We start from the raw sequence: 17,933 nt of genomic DNA, 5'->3' as shown, positions 1-17,933 counted from the left end.
GTTGATGCACATAGGGCATGTATTATGGTCCAGACCAGAACCCAACTATTTGGTAAAACAGTGAGGAAATGTTACTGCACCACAGGAGTGATAACACTAACCAGTAGACAGCTTTAAGTTCAACCCAACTTTAATTTGAACACAGAATTAAGCACATGAGGAACAAAGAAATAGCCTTACAGTTAACAGTTACAACATCTTAAGTTGCTTTCTGAAGCCTGCCTCTACATTCCAATTAAGTAACCCATATATTTCAAATACCACTTGGGTATAAAGTGGGCAACCAGGTTTTACTTGCTTATCTTGGTGCAGAGTCCCTGGAGAGAAAAATCTTCGGATCATGCTGAAAACTTTCTGCTCAGCTTGGAGCCCTGGAAACAACTCTTCTGTCCTGACAGACTTGACTACTCTCATTAGCTATGCCAGCTGCACTCGCAGCACACAGCATTCTTTTGTCTTTTGTTACAAGATGCTTTGTTTAGCCAGGCTCAAATTGGTAGAACACTACATTAGCTCTCTATCTGCAAACAGGTAAATGGCTTTTAATATCGATTAACAAAACATTCTCCTGCAAAAATCACTTTTAATCACTTCTCCAACAGTCTGTAAGCATTTTCATTTCGGTTTTAATAATATTACTGTAAAAATACAAACTATAAAATACGACAACTTTCTTATATTCAGCAAAAAAGGCAGAAGCTGAAGCTGGGAATAGAGCTTGGTGGTTTCTGCATTATCAGACAAATCTCTTCAACCAAATTTAGCGACTGCAATGGTTTTGAGTTTGCGCTGTTCCTGCGTTGGTAATGGGGTCAACTCTGCATTTTTCTCGGTGCTTTACACTTTTCTTCCATAACATTTTGTGTCAAACTTGGGCTCTGCGATTATAGCTTCTGACCACCCATCATGCCATCTCTAAGACTGTCTATTTCCCTCTCTGTAACTTGACCCCTGCCTCAGCTTATCTGCTTTTGAAACACTCATTCTTGCTTTTTGTTACCTCTCAATTTCCTGGGCTGGTCACCCATATTCTCCACCCCATAAACTTGAAGACATTCAAATCTCTACTGACTGTGCCTTAACTCACAGAAAGTCCTGTTTACCTCTCACTCCTGTGCTCTTGTTCTTATTTTCAAATTTTTGTCCATACTTTCAAATCCCTTCCTGACTTCTCTCTGTCATCTCCTCCAATCCTACACGCCTCTGAGATATTTGTATTTCTAATTCCAACCTCGAGAGCATACCTGATTTTAATCTCTTCTCCATCGATTGCTAGGCCATCAGTTGCCTTGGTCTGAAGTTCTGGAACTTGCTTCCTATATCGCTCTGACTCTCTACCTATCTTCCTCTTTTTATGACACCCCTGCCTCTTGATTCAAGGTCTTGACCATGTGCTTCAATATCACTTAAGTTGCTTGGTGACTGACCTTGCTTTATAATGTTCTATGAGGCACCTTCTTATTGCATTAAATGCGCTATGTAAGATAGTTGAAAGAAATACTCTAAATGATACAGCTACCTTCACAGCTACTCGCCACCGATTTGCTTTTCTGCCAATGAAGTACTTTTTAACTGGAATCACTTTGTAATGGAAGGAACAGCAAATTTGACAGTCAATTTGTGCACAGCACAGCAAACTCTCAAATAGCAATGTGATAACCTGATTATCTGCTTTTTTGATGCTTCTTGAGGGATAAATGTTACCCAGGACATTGGGGATATAATTCACCTTTGTGTCCATCTGAAAGGCAGATGGGGCATTAGTTTAACGTCTTATCTGAATGACAGGATCTCCAACAATGCAGCACTCACTTAGTGCTGCACTGGAGAATCAGCTTTGATTTTTGAGGCTTGGAATCTTCTGACTCTCAGGGATGTCACCAACTATCACTGAAGATCTCATTGTTTATGACGGGCTTCTCCCAGGTATTAGCATTGATCTGAAAGGGTGAAAAAAAAAATGTATTGGAGTTGGTTCGTTTAGGATTGAAGAGGGTGGATTTGCAGCATGGGCATGGATTGTTCATGAATGGTGGGTATTACGATTGCAGATCAGTCCCCAACAGTGGCTAGGCTACTGGATAGAAACCCCAATATTTTATTTTAATTTTGTAAGACTGTGAAGAAAGGATACTTCACTCCAGGAGTGATTGCATGAAGAAATAGGGATATGGTATTTAAAAAAAAAAAAAAATATTTATTAAATTTTTTTAACACAATGTTTCTCCCTTACAAACAATAACCCCCCCCCCCCGTAACAAAAAAAAACGAGAAATGGGATATCGTATTTTAAAACAAACTTTATTGCTAACACAGTATTAAAATATCTTTTAAAAAAAAAAAAAAAACATTTTATTAAGGCATTTATTATTTTATAACAATAAACAATACAAATGTACACATAGTTCAGTGCATAACACTTCTCCCATTGTTCCCACCTACTCTAAAGTATTAAAATATCTTTAACATCACACCAGAAAATAACTTATAATTACCCCATAAACAATACTACTCAATACTGTGAATAACATACCCTTAATTGCCATCTTTATTCCCACTGAAACAAGAGAAAAAAACATCTCCGCTATCAATCCACTATTAAGCACCAGTGGAATACTTGCTTTACAGAGATATTTTTTGAGAAAGAGAGATTTTATGACACTGTTTTAAAGACATAAATGATTATGATTCCTGTCTGTGGTAGTATGCATTAGGGGTCATGTGGGACTGTGAAGCCGTGATGTCATTGGCTGACAGATCCCGGGTTCTGGTTGGCTGTTGATCTCTAGCTCCGCCCTGAAGGCGGAGTATAAGAACCAGGAGTTCTCCCCCGCAGGCCAGTCTGTTGCTGAACTGCGGGGAACAAGTCACGCTTAATAAAGCCTCATCGACTTCATCTCTATTCGTCTCTCGTGAGTCTTTGTGCGCTACACTGTCATAAACTCTTCAGAAGCTGTTTCTGTTCTCAGCTTGTTTCAGCTTCCCCTTGTTCTCAGGCAAGTCTGTGCTGCGTTAAAGCCTGTTGATCTCTTTTTAACTGAACTGCAGAGAGCAAAACCAAACTTGTGGTTACAGTTTCATCCAGAACTGCACTGACCTTTTCCTACAAAATCCTGATACCTCAGCTCCATCCAGTAACTACATCATCTTACCAAGCTGAAATCTAATTAACTCCACAGGGAATCCCCTTAATCAAAAAAAAATCCCATCAGCCCAAAGTTTTTACGATAATTTATAACTTTTCAAGCTAGGATTTATTTTAAAACTGACGGCAGCAGTCAAATATACTATAACTGTCATACAATATATCTGAAATTTCTAGATTCATCACGCTAGTCTTGCAGTAAGTTTAAATTTGCATGTTAGGCATCACTATGACAAAATATGCCCATCCATCTTGGAAAGCAGGAGGCTTTTTCTGTCCTTGAGCCTCTTGAATTATTATAGTTCACCCACTGTTAACTGAAAACTGAATTAACTCCAAGGTTCTTCACAAGAAGGCTTTGTCATTTCTGGATTTGAAATTACTCATGGTGAACTTGATTTTAATTATGCTAATTCTAAATTTGATACATGTTCTTGGATTCTAGGAAAAGCAGGATTGCTGCCAAAAGGACATTCAGCAAATAGTTTTGGTCTTTTTCTGAGATTTCTTGCTCCTCCTTGCTAGATAATTTGTTTGTAGATTACTGCTCAGTACTGATTTCTGTTTGGGGGGGAGGGAGAGATATTCTTGTGTGACTAATTGGAGGTTGTACTTGTGTGATTTACTGTCTTTTAGAATGAAAATGTTGTGAGGACCAATCCAGCTGCAAATCGAGTGGATGCCAGATGCAAGACTTGCACCCATATTGGTGGATTTTGTTTGCATGGGTGTTTTTTGCATATTGGCACGGTTTGAAGCTGTATTGCATTTAATTACCAACCTACTCTGTGCAATTTTCCAAATTAATCAAACATTTCAAAACTGGGGATAACAAATGAATCTATCTGTTCAGTGAACTTGCATGGGTCCCAGTCTGGCCCCCACCTGAGTGTGTTCTTATTATCTTCCAAAAGATGAACTGACAAAATACGTTTTTGAAATGAGGCCAATAACCAGCTGCCTAGATTAATTCACAAGTAATGATTACAGTGTGTTTGAACTTAATTTATCATGTTAAGACTGGTGACCTTCCTCAGATTTCAACAAGACGCTCTCTGCAGTTTCCTGGTTATACAGGAAGACAAGATCTTCTGACCCACCCCACTCTCTGCCCAGGGATTGGCAGGAAGTGCCAATCAAACTAGCTAGCAGTCACTGAGTGGGTGTCTGCCTGCCAACCTCTGTTGCATTCACATACAAACAGGCAGACTGTGTGAATGTGTACTACCCATTGGCTGAAACTTTTGAGGTTGATTGTCTCTGTTGCATCTCCTTTCAGGATAGTTTGTAAACATTCCTTGTCCCTTTTTGTACCAGTGGGTGCATCATTCTTTACTTAAAAATAAAAATAGACTGCTGGGGTTTTTTAAAGGATTATTTTTATATTTCTGAATACAGTGTCATGTCAGAAATCTATTTGTACATTAAGTTAACAATCCCTCCTCTCCAAAATAGCTACAAATCCCGAGCAAACTAATCTCTAAAATCAAGGTAATAGTTTTTATGTTTCAGGGTTAAATTACAGGTTTCTTAATTACACGTATGTAGGCTTCAGACTCCAGAATGAAAAGCAAGGACATATATTTTGAAAAGAGCAATTGATTTTTGCATACATAACATGTGTGCAGGTTGCATGTATCAGATGGAGGACAATTTATTCTAATAAGAAAAGCAGAAATTATTTGACAGGGCTCCAAATATATAGCTAACATTAAAGTGGAAATGCAAAATTTCTATTTGGTTGGACTGTCTATTGTACATAAAATTGAAGAAATGTTGCTAAACTGAGTGGCAAATACACTTGCTATTAAATTTATCACCACAGTTTGTTTAGCTGAAGTTTCTTATTGCAAGTTTATTACAGAGTTACTTTTGATTTTCTGCAATCTGAGCCTTGAAATATGACTGAGTAACGTCACAAATATAAGATTTTCAAGTTTGTGTTTTGGGAGTGCCCCTTTGATTGAGGATAAAATGAAGGGGGGGTGTGCGTAACCTGCCCTAAAGTCTGCCGAATAATAAACCTCCGTGATGTAACTGTTCATGATTAAATGGAGACCTAGGTTATTTGCTGAGAAGATATAAGATGTTCACACTTGGAGACAATGGCAGTAGCTTATGTGTTTACAGTGGTTAGTCTATGATTCTCAGAAGTTCCAGAAAGGTGTGAAGAACATTGTTTATAGTTATACTTTAAGATGTCCATTTACTTCAGGATTAGAGAGTTGGGAGCCTCAAGAAAAGCTAATCTGCTTTTTGACCTGGATACATGGCCCAGGTGATTCTTGATGCCATGGAGATGGGCTGTGAGAGGGGAAGACTTTCTAATATATCCATGAAACTCTCAGACACAGTTACTCTATCAGGATGTGGGTGAAAGTTTGTACTAGGATTGAAAAGACAAAATTCATGAGGTTGGAAGATTCCCCGTGCTTGTCTGAGAAGGAGAATCCCAGGAAAACCTGCAACATGAAAGACACTTCTGGAGTTAAAAGTTATCAGGCTAGAAAAGGAGAGCAATAGAAGTGAGCTCTCCGGAACTCAGAATCACTTTGGACTTGGTCCAGGAGAATCGAAAAACTGTCTTCAGGCACAGTGTAAAGTATACCTGTGAAGTGGGTATTTTGGTTTTTCAAAAGTAAAAGGGGAAAGTTTTGAAAGTATAGCTATAGCATAGTGCTCAGTCAATGGGACTTTTACTGTTTTGTTGGAGTAAAAGTCTTAAACCAAGAAATCTTGTTGTGACATCATTTGAGCGATCAACAGGAAGATCAGTTTTTTTTGAGAGTTATCTGTCTCCATAGGGATCATAACAGTAATAATGTAAGATTGAAATGGTTATTTTGTAGCTGAAAGCACCAACAGTATTGCAAATATGTGTGTGACTGAAACCACAGCCAGCTATCAGACTGGAGAATGTGATCTAGAGATTAAATGCAACAAAGGTCATATTTTTACTCTGCAATTACTGAACTGTTTTTAAATCTTGTTAGTTTAGGCAGTATTTTTGAAAATAAATTTGACTCCTTAAATTAAATCAATGATTACTGCCCAAAACACTGTGGTGACATTGTAACCCTATAGCAGTTGATGAATCTTAATTTAGAGAATACAAAGCAAAAGAAAGAGGGCGCTATTCCCCCCCCCTCCCACCACGCCGGGTGGGAGAATCGCCGGGGCGCTGCGTGAATCGCGCCACGCCGCCCCGACCACCGCACATGATTCTCCCACTCCCCGGAAATCAGCGGCACGTGATTCGCACCGGGTCGCTTGGAGAACCGGCGAGCGGCGATTCTCCGGCCCGGATGGGCCGAGCAGCCGCTACGACCCGACAGGTTCCCGACGGCGCCGTCCACCCAAGGTCGCTGCCGGCGGGAACTCTGCGGGCATGCTGGGGGGGCGGCCTGTGGGGGAGCGAGGGATTCTCCTTCACCGGGGTGGCCTCCGATGGGGTCTGGCCTGCGATTGCCCCCCCCCCCCGGCCTACCTCCTTCTGTGCGCGGCCCCAGAACACCGCCGCCATGTTGGTGAGGGGCTGGCATGCGTAAGACATTCCCCGCGCAAGCGCAGGATGGCGCGGCCCAACTGTGCATGCGCAGGATTGGGCTGCCCCGACTGCGCATGCGCGGGTTGACGCTGGAGCGGCATGAACCGCTCCAGCACCGTGCTGGCCCCCTATGGGGGCCAGAATAGGTCGTGCCCGGGCCCTGTTCGCGCCGTCGTGAAATGCGACGGCGTTCACGACGGCGCGAACACTTGGCCTCCATATCGGAGAATCGCCCCCAAGGTATTTTTAAAAAAGGGAACTGGTTGTGGAATGGTCCTCTCATTTGCTGCAGCTAGCTAACTTAGTAAGGTAAAGTACAAAGATGTAATTTTTATCAGTGTTTCTTAAATCGGTATCCATGGATGCCTGAGGCTTTACAGATCGCGTGCAGTGGGTTTACAACCAAGGGTTGGCTATTTGGGTGCGGTGATGTCTTCAAGAGTAAGTAAGTGAGGAGGTGGTTGGAGGTATGGTCTCACTCTCCCCTGGCTTCCCAAGTGCTTTCTGCAGCTGAGGAGTCAAGGAAGATGAATTCTGCAGTAAGACAAAGGCGCACCACTCTCATTGATGTCGGCAAATAAATAACCTGTTTTCTTTGAAGCTTTCTTAACATGCAGCAGTTTCATATTGAGTGCTGAATGCTATAATTTAGATGCGGTGTGGGGGTTAGGGTAGGGTGTGGCAGTGCAGGGTGTCTATGATAGATTCCTTTGAAAAGAGGTCAACTAAATACTTTGAGAATCAGTGATTTTTGACTTGTGTAGGAACGCAGTTGCTTCAATGTTTGCTGAACTACTGCAACAGTCTGATTGCATTTTGAGTTTAAAAAAAAGCTGGAACTGATAGTAATTTCAGTGCATTTAATTGCTCACTGGTAATGATCAGCTAGTGAGTGACCTACTTAACAACTGCTGTTAGTATTGTAACACTGCAGTGCCACACACCATCAGCACCACTTCATTTACCTGGATCCGGATGTTCTTTAAAAGTGCTTTAAATGCATAGTAGACCAGTCAGTATGGGAGTAAACCTTGATTGGCTCTGAGGAAGCAAATACACCCAAAACATTAACTTGTGTTCTCTCTTCACAGATATGTGAAGATTTACTGCGTATTTCTACCATTTTCAACTTTAAAAAAAAAAAGAAACTGGTTTCAAAAATAGGCAAGTAGCAGTGGTCTTGAAGAACACCAAGCCTTCACAGGTGAAAATCATAGCTCGACTTGTCTATGTGGCCGTTGGCATGATTGTTGGTGACTGAGGAGACCAGTTCTTGATCTTAAGACTCTTGAGCACTGGGGCACAGGAGCTCCTGGCAATGAGGAGCTCTGGTACAAGCAGTCACCTTCCATTGTCTGTGCTCTTTTTCAGGATTCTCGCATCTGAATGTTTTGTAATTTGGATTTCTGTCCTGGTGATAATCTGTCGTCCGCCTACTTCTCCCACGCATACTGTTCCGTGTCAGCCAGAGAGAGCTTTCATTTTAGTGGCCGCAGTCGCATGTGTGAGGAGCAGTTCAGTCTCACTCAGGAGCCACTCACTGGAGCATAGCTCACCATAAAGCATTGCCTTTATCAATGTGGGACTCTCCATGCCTGACATGTGTGATATGCAGCACACTTAGCATTGTAAGGCAGATCGACTCGGTTGAGGGCCCTTTCTTTTAATTATCTCCAAAATCAGATGATCCTGTAGTCATGAATTCAACATGCTATTTTTGTCGACGGTTGTTGGCAAAAACCCCATGCATTAAGGGCAATTCTGCCAAGTCTGGATTATTGGTGACAGAACTTGTGATCTATTCTAACAGCTTTCGGATGAGCTGCTGCAGGCTTTCCATTTACATTTGATGCAAGTTATTTGTAGTCACACACATGACTGATGTCATTTAGCAATCTCAGCCTCTTGCATCCCACTTTTAGTCTCTTCTGTTCTTTTTGTTTTCAAGGCTTTAATTCTTTCACCTTGAATATCAGCAATTTTTTATTGATATTATAGGTGTTATGGGCCACGGTTTAGAGAACCCCAAAATGTATCACGGAGTTCACCTGACCCACAACTTTTAATAGATTGTGGTATGGGGAGCACACGGCCCACTCTACAGGTGTGGTACAGCAGAAATGGAAAAGTATTTTTTAAAGCAAAACAATGTTTATTCTATGAACTCAAGTTAACCTTTTTAAAAGATACAGTGAACATCTTAGCAACTATTTATTCAAATACAACCCCCAAAGAATACAACACTAAGTAATCCTTAATAACTTCCCAAACAACATCCAGAAGACAAAAGAAACACCTTTTAACAGAAGCACATTAGGTTTACATTCACTACATTTATAATTCTGAATTCACCAAATGATCAAGAGATGGTCTTTTCATGGCAGAGAGAACAGCAGTGCACCTGCTTTGTCTGGCTTCAGCTCCAACACTGAAAACAAAACTAAAACACACCCTGCAGCAACAGCCTAAAACAAAAGTAAAAAGCTGACAGACAGCCTAGCTCCACCCACACTCTGACATCACTGATAAGCACCCATTTCTTAAAGGTACATCTCTTAAACACCCATTTCTTAAAGGTACTCTCACATGACCTAGGGAAATGAAAGTTCTCCTAAAGTCACGCAAACATTGTGGAAAATATAAATTAACACGTCTGTAACTTGCATTGTTACCATTGCTATCAGGGTGGTGAGTGGGCCTTAGTAGAGTGCCCTTTCGAAGGGTTGGTATGGATTCGATAGGCTGAATGCCCTCCTGCACTGTAGGGATTCTTTTATTTTTTTATTTTAGAGAACCCAATTCATTTTTTTTCCAATTAAGGGGCAATTTAGCGTGGCCAATCCATCTAGCCTACACATCTTTGGGTTGTGGGGGCGAAACCCACGCGAACACGGGGAGAATGTGCAAACTCCACACGGACAATGACCCAGAGCCGGGATCGAACCTGGGACCTCGGCGCCGTGAGGCATCAGGGCTAACCCACTGCGCCACCGTGCTGCCCTTCACTGTAGGGATTCTAAAGTGCTTTCACTGTCACGAAATTTGCTCCATTTGAAAAACACATGCGGACATGCACTGCTGTCTTACAGCGCCAGGGATACAGATTCGATTCTGACCTCATGCAACTGTGTGGAATTTGCACATTCTCCCTATGTCTGTGTGGAATTCCTCCAGGGGCTCTGGTTTCTCCCACTCTCCAAAGATGTGCAGGTTAGGTGGATTGACCATGCTAAATTGCCCCTTAGTATCTAAAGGTTAGGTGGGGTATGGGGCTGAGGGAGGGTGCTGTTTCAGAGGGTCGGTGCAAGCTCGATGGGTTGAAAGGCCTCCTGCACTATAGGGATTCTATGATTCTGTGATTCTGAATATTGTGATGGCTACTGGTTGTTTTATACTGGTGTCAGTTACGTTTTTGCAGTATTGGGTCACAAGTTGCTAATAGCCCTAATATAAACTCCGTTTTGCTGAGGCTACCATCCAAGAGGACCTCTTTATCACTCAGCATTTATGCACCAATTGTTACCTAAAGTGTTGCAGATGATGCATACACATGCAATGTATAGATGAACCTGGAATTTTGTATTTGAGTTGAACTCGCACTGCAATATGTACGCACTGGACCTGTGAATGAATAGTTGATTGTTACCAGCTGACACTTTGAAAAGCTTCATCTTTTTTTTTCAAACAGAAATTAAACTGGAGCCAAATTTATTTGCTCATTCAGTTAGTTGTTTGTGTTCTGTCCAAATCTTGGCCTTGATTCACTCAGCTACTTGGGGGGAGCGTGAAGGCTGTACAATTCAAGAATACTTTCTTTCTCTTACTTTGCAGATCATTTGACAATGTTCAATTGGATGCACTTTTGGATTAATCATTACCAATCCAAAGTGAATATTAAGCTTACAATGTCATTAATATAGTATGTTAACATTAATCTGAGAAGGCAATCAATTGAAATTGGGTGCAAGTTGTTAAAATTGCATAATGTTACGACCCCTGGGCTAGTGCGCGACCAATTCCAGCCCCATGTGTCCCGGAGTCGTAACACAATTGAAATTAGCAATTAATTCTTTACAAAAGGCCCATAGGGTGGGATTCTCCATTGGCTGATACCGAAATTGGGGAAATGCGATTGGACGGAGAATTGGTTTTGACTTCGAAATTGTGGCCGGCGCCAGTATCACGCCAAATCGCAATTCTCCGGTGCCTTGACAGCGGCGTCAATGCGTTCCACTCGCACGTACAGCAAATGCCGTTGGTATATCAAAAGTGGATCCTGACCCGGTATTCTCCGTGATTCTCCACTCCATTGGGGCGAATTTCCGACGACTAGGTTCATTTGTGCTTTCAAAAATCATGAACAGGCGCCGTGGCTGCTGAGGGAGAGAAAGGGGGTACGGAAAGTGGGAGGGGGGGGGGAGTAACGGGGATTGGAGGGGGTGCTTGTCCTCTCTGAAGTTTGAACGTTTCATAGAATGCGGTAAGGAGAACATTTTCCAACTTGTATCTTCCTGCAATATCACCGTTAGGGATTTTTTATTGTGAAGAATTGTGTTCAGCCCTGTGATGTCTCGTGAGTGGCTGTTTCACTGTTTGATCTCCATGGCAGGCATTTATTTTTGATCATGAATCATTTTGAAATAATGTGCTAAATGTTATTTCTGTTTTTCTGGTTAAAGTCAACACCTTCATTTTTTCGCAGAATAGTTTTTGTCACTGAACAAGATTAAACCTGAAACTAGTGACCAGAAGTGTTTTAAGTTTTGTCGTCTAATGCATTGCACTTTTCCTTTACTAAAACATGATGTCTACAGATAACGGACGCTCTAAAAAGTGTTGACGTTGAAATGCACTTGAAATAATTTTGTATTTTGAGTGTATCTTTTTCTTTTCCATGTAGTCATTCCTGCATAGAAATCATCAGAATGATGGAGACAAGTCAGAAAAGCAAATCACTGAAGAACATCTCAAGGTAGGACCATCGTAAAGAATAAAATGAATTCATAGTATTTCTTAATCGTTCATTGCATTTGTTCTGTGGTCATTTGGGGTCTGGTGAAAAATCATTAATTGAGCATTTGTTGGATAATTCAATTTACTGTAATATCTTCAAATTGCTGTGCAGGTTAGAGGAAAACACCACTTATTCAGAGATCATTTCTTGCTCCTCTTCATTCTGCATTATTTTTCTCTGGAAGGGTTGGCTGGCAGTGTGTGCCTAGTCATTGCTTATAAAGCTCTAGTGGAGGTTAATGGACTTTTTTTGTTGTTGTTCCCCATTTTGTTTCCTCCCCTCCACCCCTGAAAAATGGCGCCCCTATCCACGAGTAGTCTTAATGACTTCCTCGCCGAGGCCAAAACAAAACCGGCATAGTGCTGTTGAATAGCGGAGTCTTTCTCGGCACCGAAACACTCCTCTAAATACGCTGTTCAGCGGCCTTTAACTTGAATCTGCTGAATTGTGCCCATGATCATGAGCCAAACCTTATTGCATCATTGCGTGTTTTCCAAACATTGGGAGCTGGAGCAATGTCCTGCTTTGTGAATACATTTAATTCTGGTTTACTCAAAAAATGAAGGACACACCCTAACAAAGAGAAGACCTAGATTTGTTTTCTCTATTCTCACTCCGCACTATCAAGGTTACACCCAAACTGTTTTCGAATGGTTTCCTGTGCAAAGATGGGGCTTCTTATCTAATCTAATCGAGAAACTGGGGTGGATTTTGAAGAATATTTTTGGTTCCACAACCATTTGCTCATGAAATAGGTATTTATCAGAATTCAGCAGAAAATTAGTTGCGCCTTTAAAAAAATATATAAATATAGGTTTTTTTTCTTCTGAAAATGGCTCTGCTCTGTTTTTTCAGATACTATTTTCTAACATTGAGGAGATACTTGACGTGCATATGCTGTTCTTGGCAGCTCTTGAGAGTCGCCTTCAACCAGAGCCACAACCTCAGCATGAACTTGGAAATATCTTCCTTCAGTTTGTGAGTACAGTTAGTTTGTATTTTATTTGTGCTCTTTTGCTAATCCCATTTCCTGTCACTTGACTTTGGGCTCTTAAATTTGGCATCTTTAACTTTAAACAGCTTTTAACTTTTTCTCTGCCACCACTTTAGATCCCTCAGGGCGGTCTGCAAACACTAGTCTTTGGGGAAAACACTGGAAGGCTGTCCTGTTAATTCAACATCTGCGTTTGTGTAACATCTTGACAGTTCGTAACACATTCACATTCAAGCCAACAGCCACAATAGATGAGAGAAGAAATACTTTTCTTGTAAATATTAACCGGTGAAACATTTACGCTTTACAGCCTTGTCGGCAGTCGGTCAGGCACCAACATTTTCTGGAACTTTGGTGTTCAACCAACGATCACCAGGAGCTTAGCCGGCAAACCTGGGCCCCAAGCACTAAAATGAAGTCCCATCATGTGTCTCAGGGGAATATGCAAAATCTCATGGCAATATTCAATAAAGGCAGATGTTGGTTCTCCTGGAATCTTGCCCAACATTTATCCCTTGTCGAGTGCCAGTTTGCATACAGCAATGAGATAAAGTATCAGATAATCTGGTTTTAGTGGTGTTGCTTGATGGACAGAGGAAGGACTGGATACTGAGAGGAGTCCAGTCCTCTTCGCCAACATGCTATGGTATCTTTTAAGTTCCCCTGAATAGGTGCATGGTGCCTTGGTTTCACATTCATCTGAAAATTTGCACTTCCAACAATGTAGCCCTTTTATTGCACTGGATTATCGGCATCATTTGTGCTTGGATCGGAACCCATGCTCTTCTAACTCCAAGCCTAGGCAATGCCTGCTAATTAGGTTAAGGAGGCTACAAAAATATACAAATAGTGAAGAGAGTGGGGAAAGATCTGGTAAATGGACTATAATATGGGGAAATGTGAAATTATCCATTTTGACAGGAAGAGTAAAAAAATAAGCATATTATCTTAACCGTGAGTGATTGCAGAGCACTGAGATGCAACAGGATCTGAGTGTCGTACTGCATGAATCACAAAAGGCTAGTCTGCAGGTACAGCAAATAATTAGGAAAGCTAATAGAATGCTACAATTTATTGTAAGGGGAATCGATTGCAAAAATAGGGAGATCATGCTTCAGTTGTATAGGGCACTAGAATACATTTGGAGTTACAGGTATGGTATTTGTCTCCTTATTTAAAAGAGGATGTAAATGCATTGGAAGCAGTTCAGAGAAGGTTTACCAGACTAATACCTGGAATGGGTGGTTTGTCTTATGAGGAAAGGTTGGACAGCCTAGGCTTGTTTCTGCTGGAGTTTAGAAGCGTAAGATTGATTGATACCTTTAAGACCCTGAGGGGTTTTGACAGGGTGGGTGTGGAGAAGATGTTTCCTCTTGTTGGAGAATCTAGAATTGGGTCACTGTTTAAGAATAAGGAGTCGCCCATTTAAAATGGCATTGATAATTTTTTTCACTCAGGCTCGTGAGTCTTTGGAACTTTCTTCCTAAAATATTTGATGGAAGCAGAGTCTTTGAATATTAAAAAAAAATACTTTTGTTGAAGAAATTTTTCATTATAACAAAATAATGCCACACTATACCACCAATGCATAAAGATACAACATAAAAATTACAACACAATCAATACTCAACAACTCCAGTAAACCCAACTCTTCAAACATATAACTAAACTCTCCCTCAACAGCTGACAGTGATTAACTCTTTGAAAAAGGAAATGAATGGCTGCCATCTCGCGTACAACCCTTCTACCGACCCCCCTAATGATGCACTTGACCGTCTTCAGATATAGGAACTTCAATAGGTTACCCATCCAGGCTGAGGCACTGGGTGGAGTAGGAGACCTCCACCCAAGCAGAACTTGCCTTCGGGTTATCAATGAGGCAAAGGCGAGGACATCCACCTTCATCCCCACCTTCATCCCCACCTGCAGCACCGTCGAGTTTGAAACCCTGAAAATGGCCAGCAGTGGACAAAGGCTCCAGATACATATCAAGAATCTCTGAAATGGTGTTAAAGAAGGAGACCCAAACATTTTCAAGTTTAGGACACAACAGAAGATATGGGTATAATTTGCTGGTCCCCGAGAACAATGCTCGCACCCATCCTTCATCCCTGAGAAATAACACTCATCCTCGCCTTCGTCAGATGTGCCCTGTGCACCACATTGTGAATCAAGCTGCACCTAGCACATGAGGAGGTAGAGTTCACCCTGTGAAGGCCCTGACTCCACACGCCCCCATCTAAAACTGGACTAGTTCACCCTCCCACTTTCTCTTCACCACATCCAGTGGACAGATCCTTCACCTCCGCCGACAGGTTCTGGCCATAAATGTCCAAAACATTCCCTTCACCTGCATCGGCAAGTGAAAGGAATAAGATCATATTCAAGGACTTCTGGTGGCGGCCATGCGCGGGTAGGTCGCGTAATTGGCAGCTCCCGCTGCGAACGGACTAACGGGCCCTTTTAAGGAGCTTTGGCGGCTCCTTTCCGACGAAACTCGGCAGGCAAATGGCGTTGGAAGGCTCCCCGCATCAGTTTGTGGAAGGGACCAGGAGCAGGATGGCGAAACAAACGAGCACTGAGAAGCAGCTGGAACGGGCGCGGGAACTGAAAATGGCAGTCGGTTCGGATCAGGCAGCGTGTGCCCAGTGGTCGCGGGAACAGCAGGAGTTCCTCAGAAGTTGCTTTGCTGACCTGAAAGCGGAGATGCTGGCCCCAATGAAGGCCTCAATGGAAAAAATGGTTGAGACCCAGAAAATGCAGACAAAAAAGGAGCCAACGTGGGGGAACAGTGGGACAGGCGGGGGGCCCTCCAATGGGAGGGCTCGAGTAAGTGGGGGACGCGGGCTCGTGGCTGACCGAAAAATGGAGATGGCTAGTTGGCGGGGGGGGGTTAAACCCCCCATCCAGGCTGATCACGTGGAGTGTGCTGGGCCTGAATGGGCTGGTCAAGAGGGCTCACATGTTCTCACACCTAAAGTGGTTAAAAGCAGACGTAGCCATGCAGCAGGAGACGTACCGAAAACTTGCAGACCAAACAAGAATTTGAAAAGGGTGGGTGGGCCAGGTGTTTCATTCGGGGCTGGATTCAAAGACCAGAGGAGTGGCAATCCTGGTCAGCAAATGGGTGGCTTTTGAGACTGGGAGTATTGTGGTTGACAAAGGGGGCAGATACATAATGGTTAGTGGGAATCTGCAGGGGACTCGGGTGGTGCCAGTGAACGTTTACGCCCCGAACTGGGATGACGTGGAAGTCAGAAGACGCATGTTGGGTAAAATTCCGGACTTAGACTCACACAATCTGATCATGGGGGGTGACTTTAACACAGTCATTGACTCTGTATTGGACCGGTCAAAGCCCAGGTCGGTAAAGCGACCAGCAGTGGCTAAAGAACTGAGGGGATTCATGGAACAGGTGGGGGGCGTAGACCCATGGAGATTCGCCCAGCCGAGGGCGAAGGAGTTCTCATACTTCTCCCACTTCCACAAAGTTTATTCCCGTATATATTTCTTTGTGATGAGCAGGACGTTAATCCCCAGGGTGGAAAGGACCGAACACTCGGCCATTGCAGTCTCCAACCATGCTCCTCACTGGGTGGATTTGCGTCTTGGGGAAGAGAGAGGTCAGCGCTCACTATGGAGGCTAGATGTGGGGTTGCTAGCAGACGACGAGGTTTGTGGGTGGATAAGGAGGAACATTAAAAATTACGTGGAAATTAATGATAAGGGGGAGGTAACGGTGACCACGGTGTGGGAGGCCCTGAAGGCAGTTATTAGAGGGGAGTTAATCTCTATCAGATCCCATAGGGAGAAGAAAGAAAAAGCGGAGAGAGGGAGAGAGTCTAGTAGAGGAGATACTCAGAGTAGACAGGAGTTACGCGGAGACCCCCGAGACAGGGCTACTGAAAGAGCGCCAGAGACTGCAGGTGGAATTTGATCTGCTGACCACAGGGAAGGTGGTAGCACAGCTGAGGAAGGCTAAAGGGGCTGTCTATGAATACGGGGAGAAAGCGAGTAGAATGCTGGCGCACCAACTTCGTAAGAGGGAGGCGGCCAGGGAAATTGGGGAAGTGCGGGATAAGGATGGCAACACGGTCATGGACCCAGAGGGAGTGAACAAAGTCTTTAGAGCGTTTTGTATGAGTCAGAGCCCCCAGCGGGAGGGGAAGGGATGAAGCAATTCATGGACCAATTGAGGTTTCCAAAGGTGGAAGAGGATCTGGTGGAGGGACTGGGGGCCCCGATAGAGCTGGAGGAGATTGTAAAGGGTCTATGGAGCATGCAGTCGGGCAAGGCCCCGGGGCCGGATGGCTATCCTGTAGAATTCTACAAGCAATTTTCGGAGCTGCTGAGCCCACTCCTGCTCAGGACCTTTAATATCACAGGCTTCGATTTCACTCATCCTCAAACGAGAGAAAGATCCGCTACAGTGTGGATCTTATAGACCGATATCGCTCTTGAACGTAGACTCCAAACTGCTGGCCAAGATCTTGGCTGCTAGAATTGAGGACTGTGTCCCTGGGGTGATAGGGGAGGATCAGACAGGCTTTGTTAAGGGCAGGCAATTGAACTCCAATGTACGGAGGCTCCTAAACATCATCATGATGCCCTCGGAGGGAGGGAAGGCAGAAGTAGTGGCGGCGATGGACGCAGAGAAACCCTTTGACCGGGTGGAATGGGAGTACCTGTGGGAAACGCTAAGAAGGTTTGGATTCGGTGAGGAATTCATAGGTTGGGTCCAGCTACTTTATCAGGCCCCCGTAGCATGAATGAACAGGGTGAGGTTGGAATATTTTATGCTCCACCCGGGGACGAGGCAGGGTTGCCCCCTCTCCCTGTTATTATTCGCCCTTGCAATAGAGCCGTTGGCCATAGCGCTGCGGGCTTCAAAAAAACTAGCAGGGGTTGGTTCGGGGGGGGAGGGTGTGGGGGTGTGGGGGGGGGGGGGGGGGGGTGGAGGAGCATCGGATCTCTCTCTTTGCGGATGATCTGCTCCTGTACATTTCGGACCCACTAGAGGGGATGGGGGAGGTCATGCAGACTTTGAGGGACTTCGGCAATCTTTCAGGGTACAAATTAAATGAGAAGAAAAGTGAAATGTTTGTCATCCAAGCTAAGGGGCAGGGAAAGAGACTGGGAGAACTTCTGCTTAAGATGGTGGAGAAGAGCTTTCAGCACCTAGGTATACAGGTGGCTCGAAAATGGGATGCCCTCCACAAGCATAATTTATCCC

The 17,933-nt window shown here is 43.5% G+C and overlaps 1 protein-coding gene across 1 annotated transcript in view; it reads left to right on the top strand.

Annotated features, from left to right (window-relative positions):
* LOC140428408 (phosphatidylinositol 3,4,5-trisphosphate-dependent Rac exchanger 1 protein-like) overlaps positions 1-17,933 on the top strand; it is a 303,808-nt gene that overhangs the window by 104,750 nt on the left and 181,125 nt on the right. The window contains exons 2-3 of the mRNA XM_072514826.1: positions 11,593-11,664; positions 12,562-12,684. Of these exons, the coding sequence (XP_072370927.1) occupies positions 11,593-11,664; positions 12,562-12,684 (195 nt within the window). The remainder of the gene's footprint in view (positions 1-11,592; positions 11,665-12,561; positions 12,685-17,933) is intronic.

The sequence above is a fragment of the Scyliorhinus torazame genome, chromosome 8, assembly GCF_047496885.1.
Source record: "Scyliorhinus torazame isolate Kashiwa2021f chromosome 8, sScyTor2.1, whole genome shotgun sequence".
Taxonomy (NCBI): Eukaryota; Metazoa; Chordata; class Chondrichthyes; order Carcharhiniformes; family Scyliorhinidae; genus Scyliorhinus; species Scyliorhinus torazame.
The sequence above is the reverse complement of the archived record's forward strand: the minus strand, read 5'-3'. Positions and strand labels throughout refer to the sequence as shown.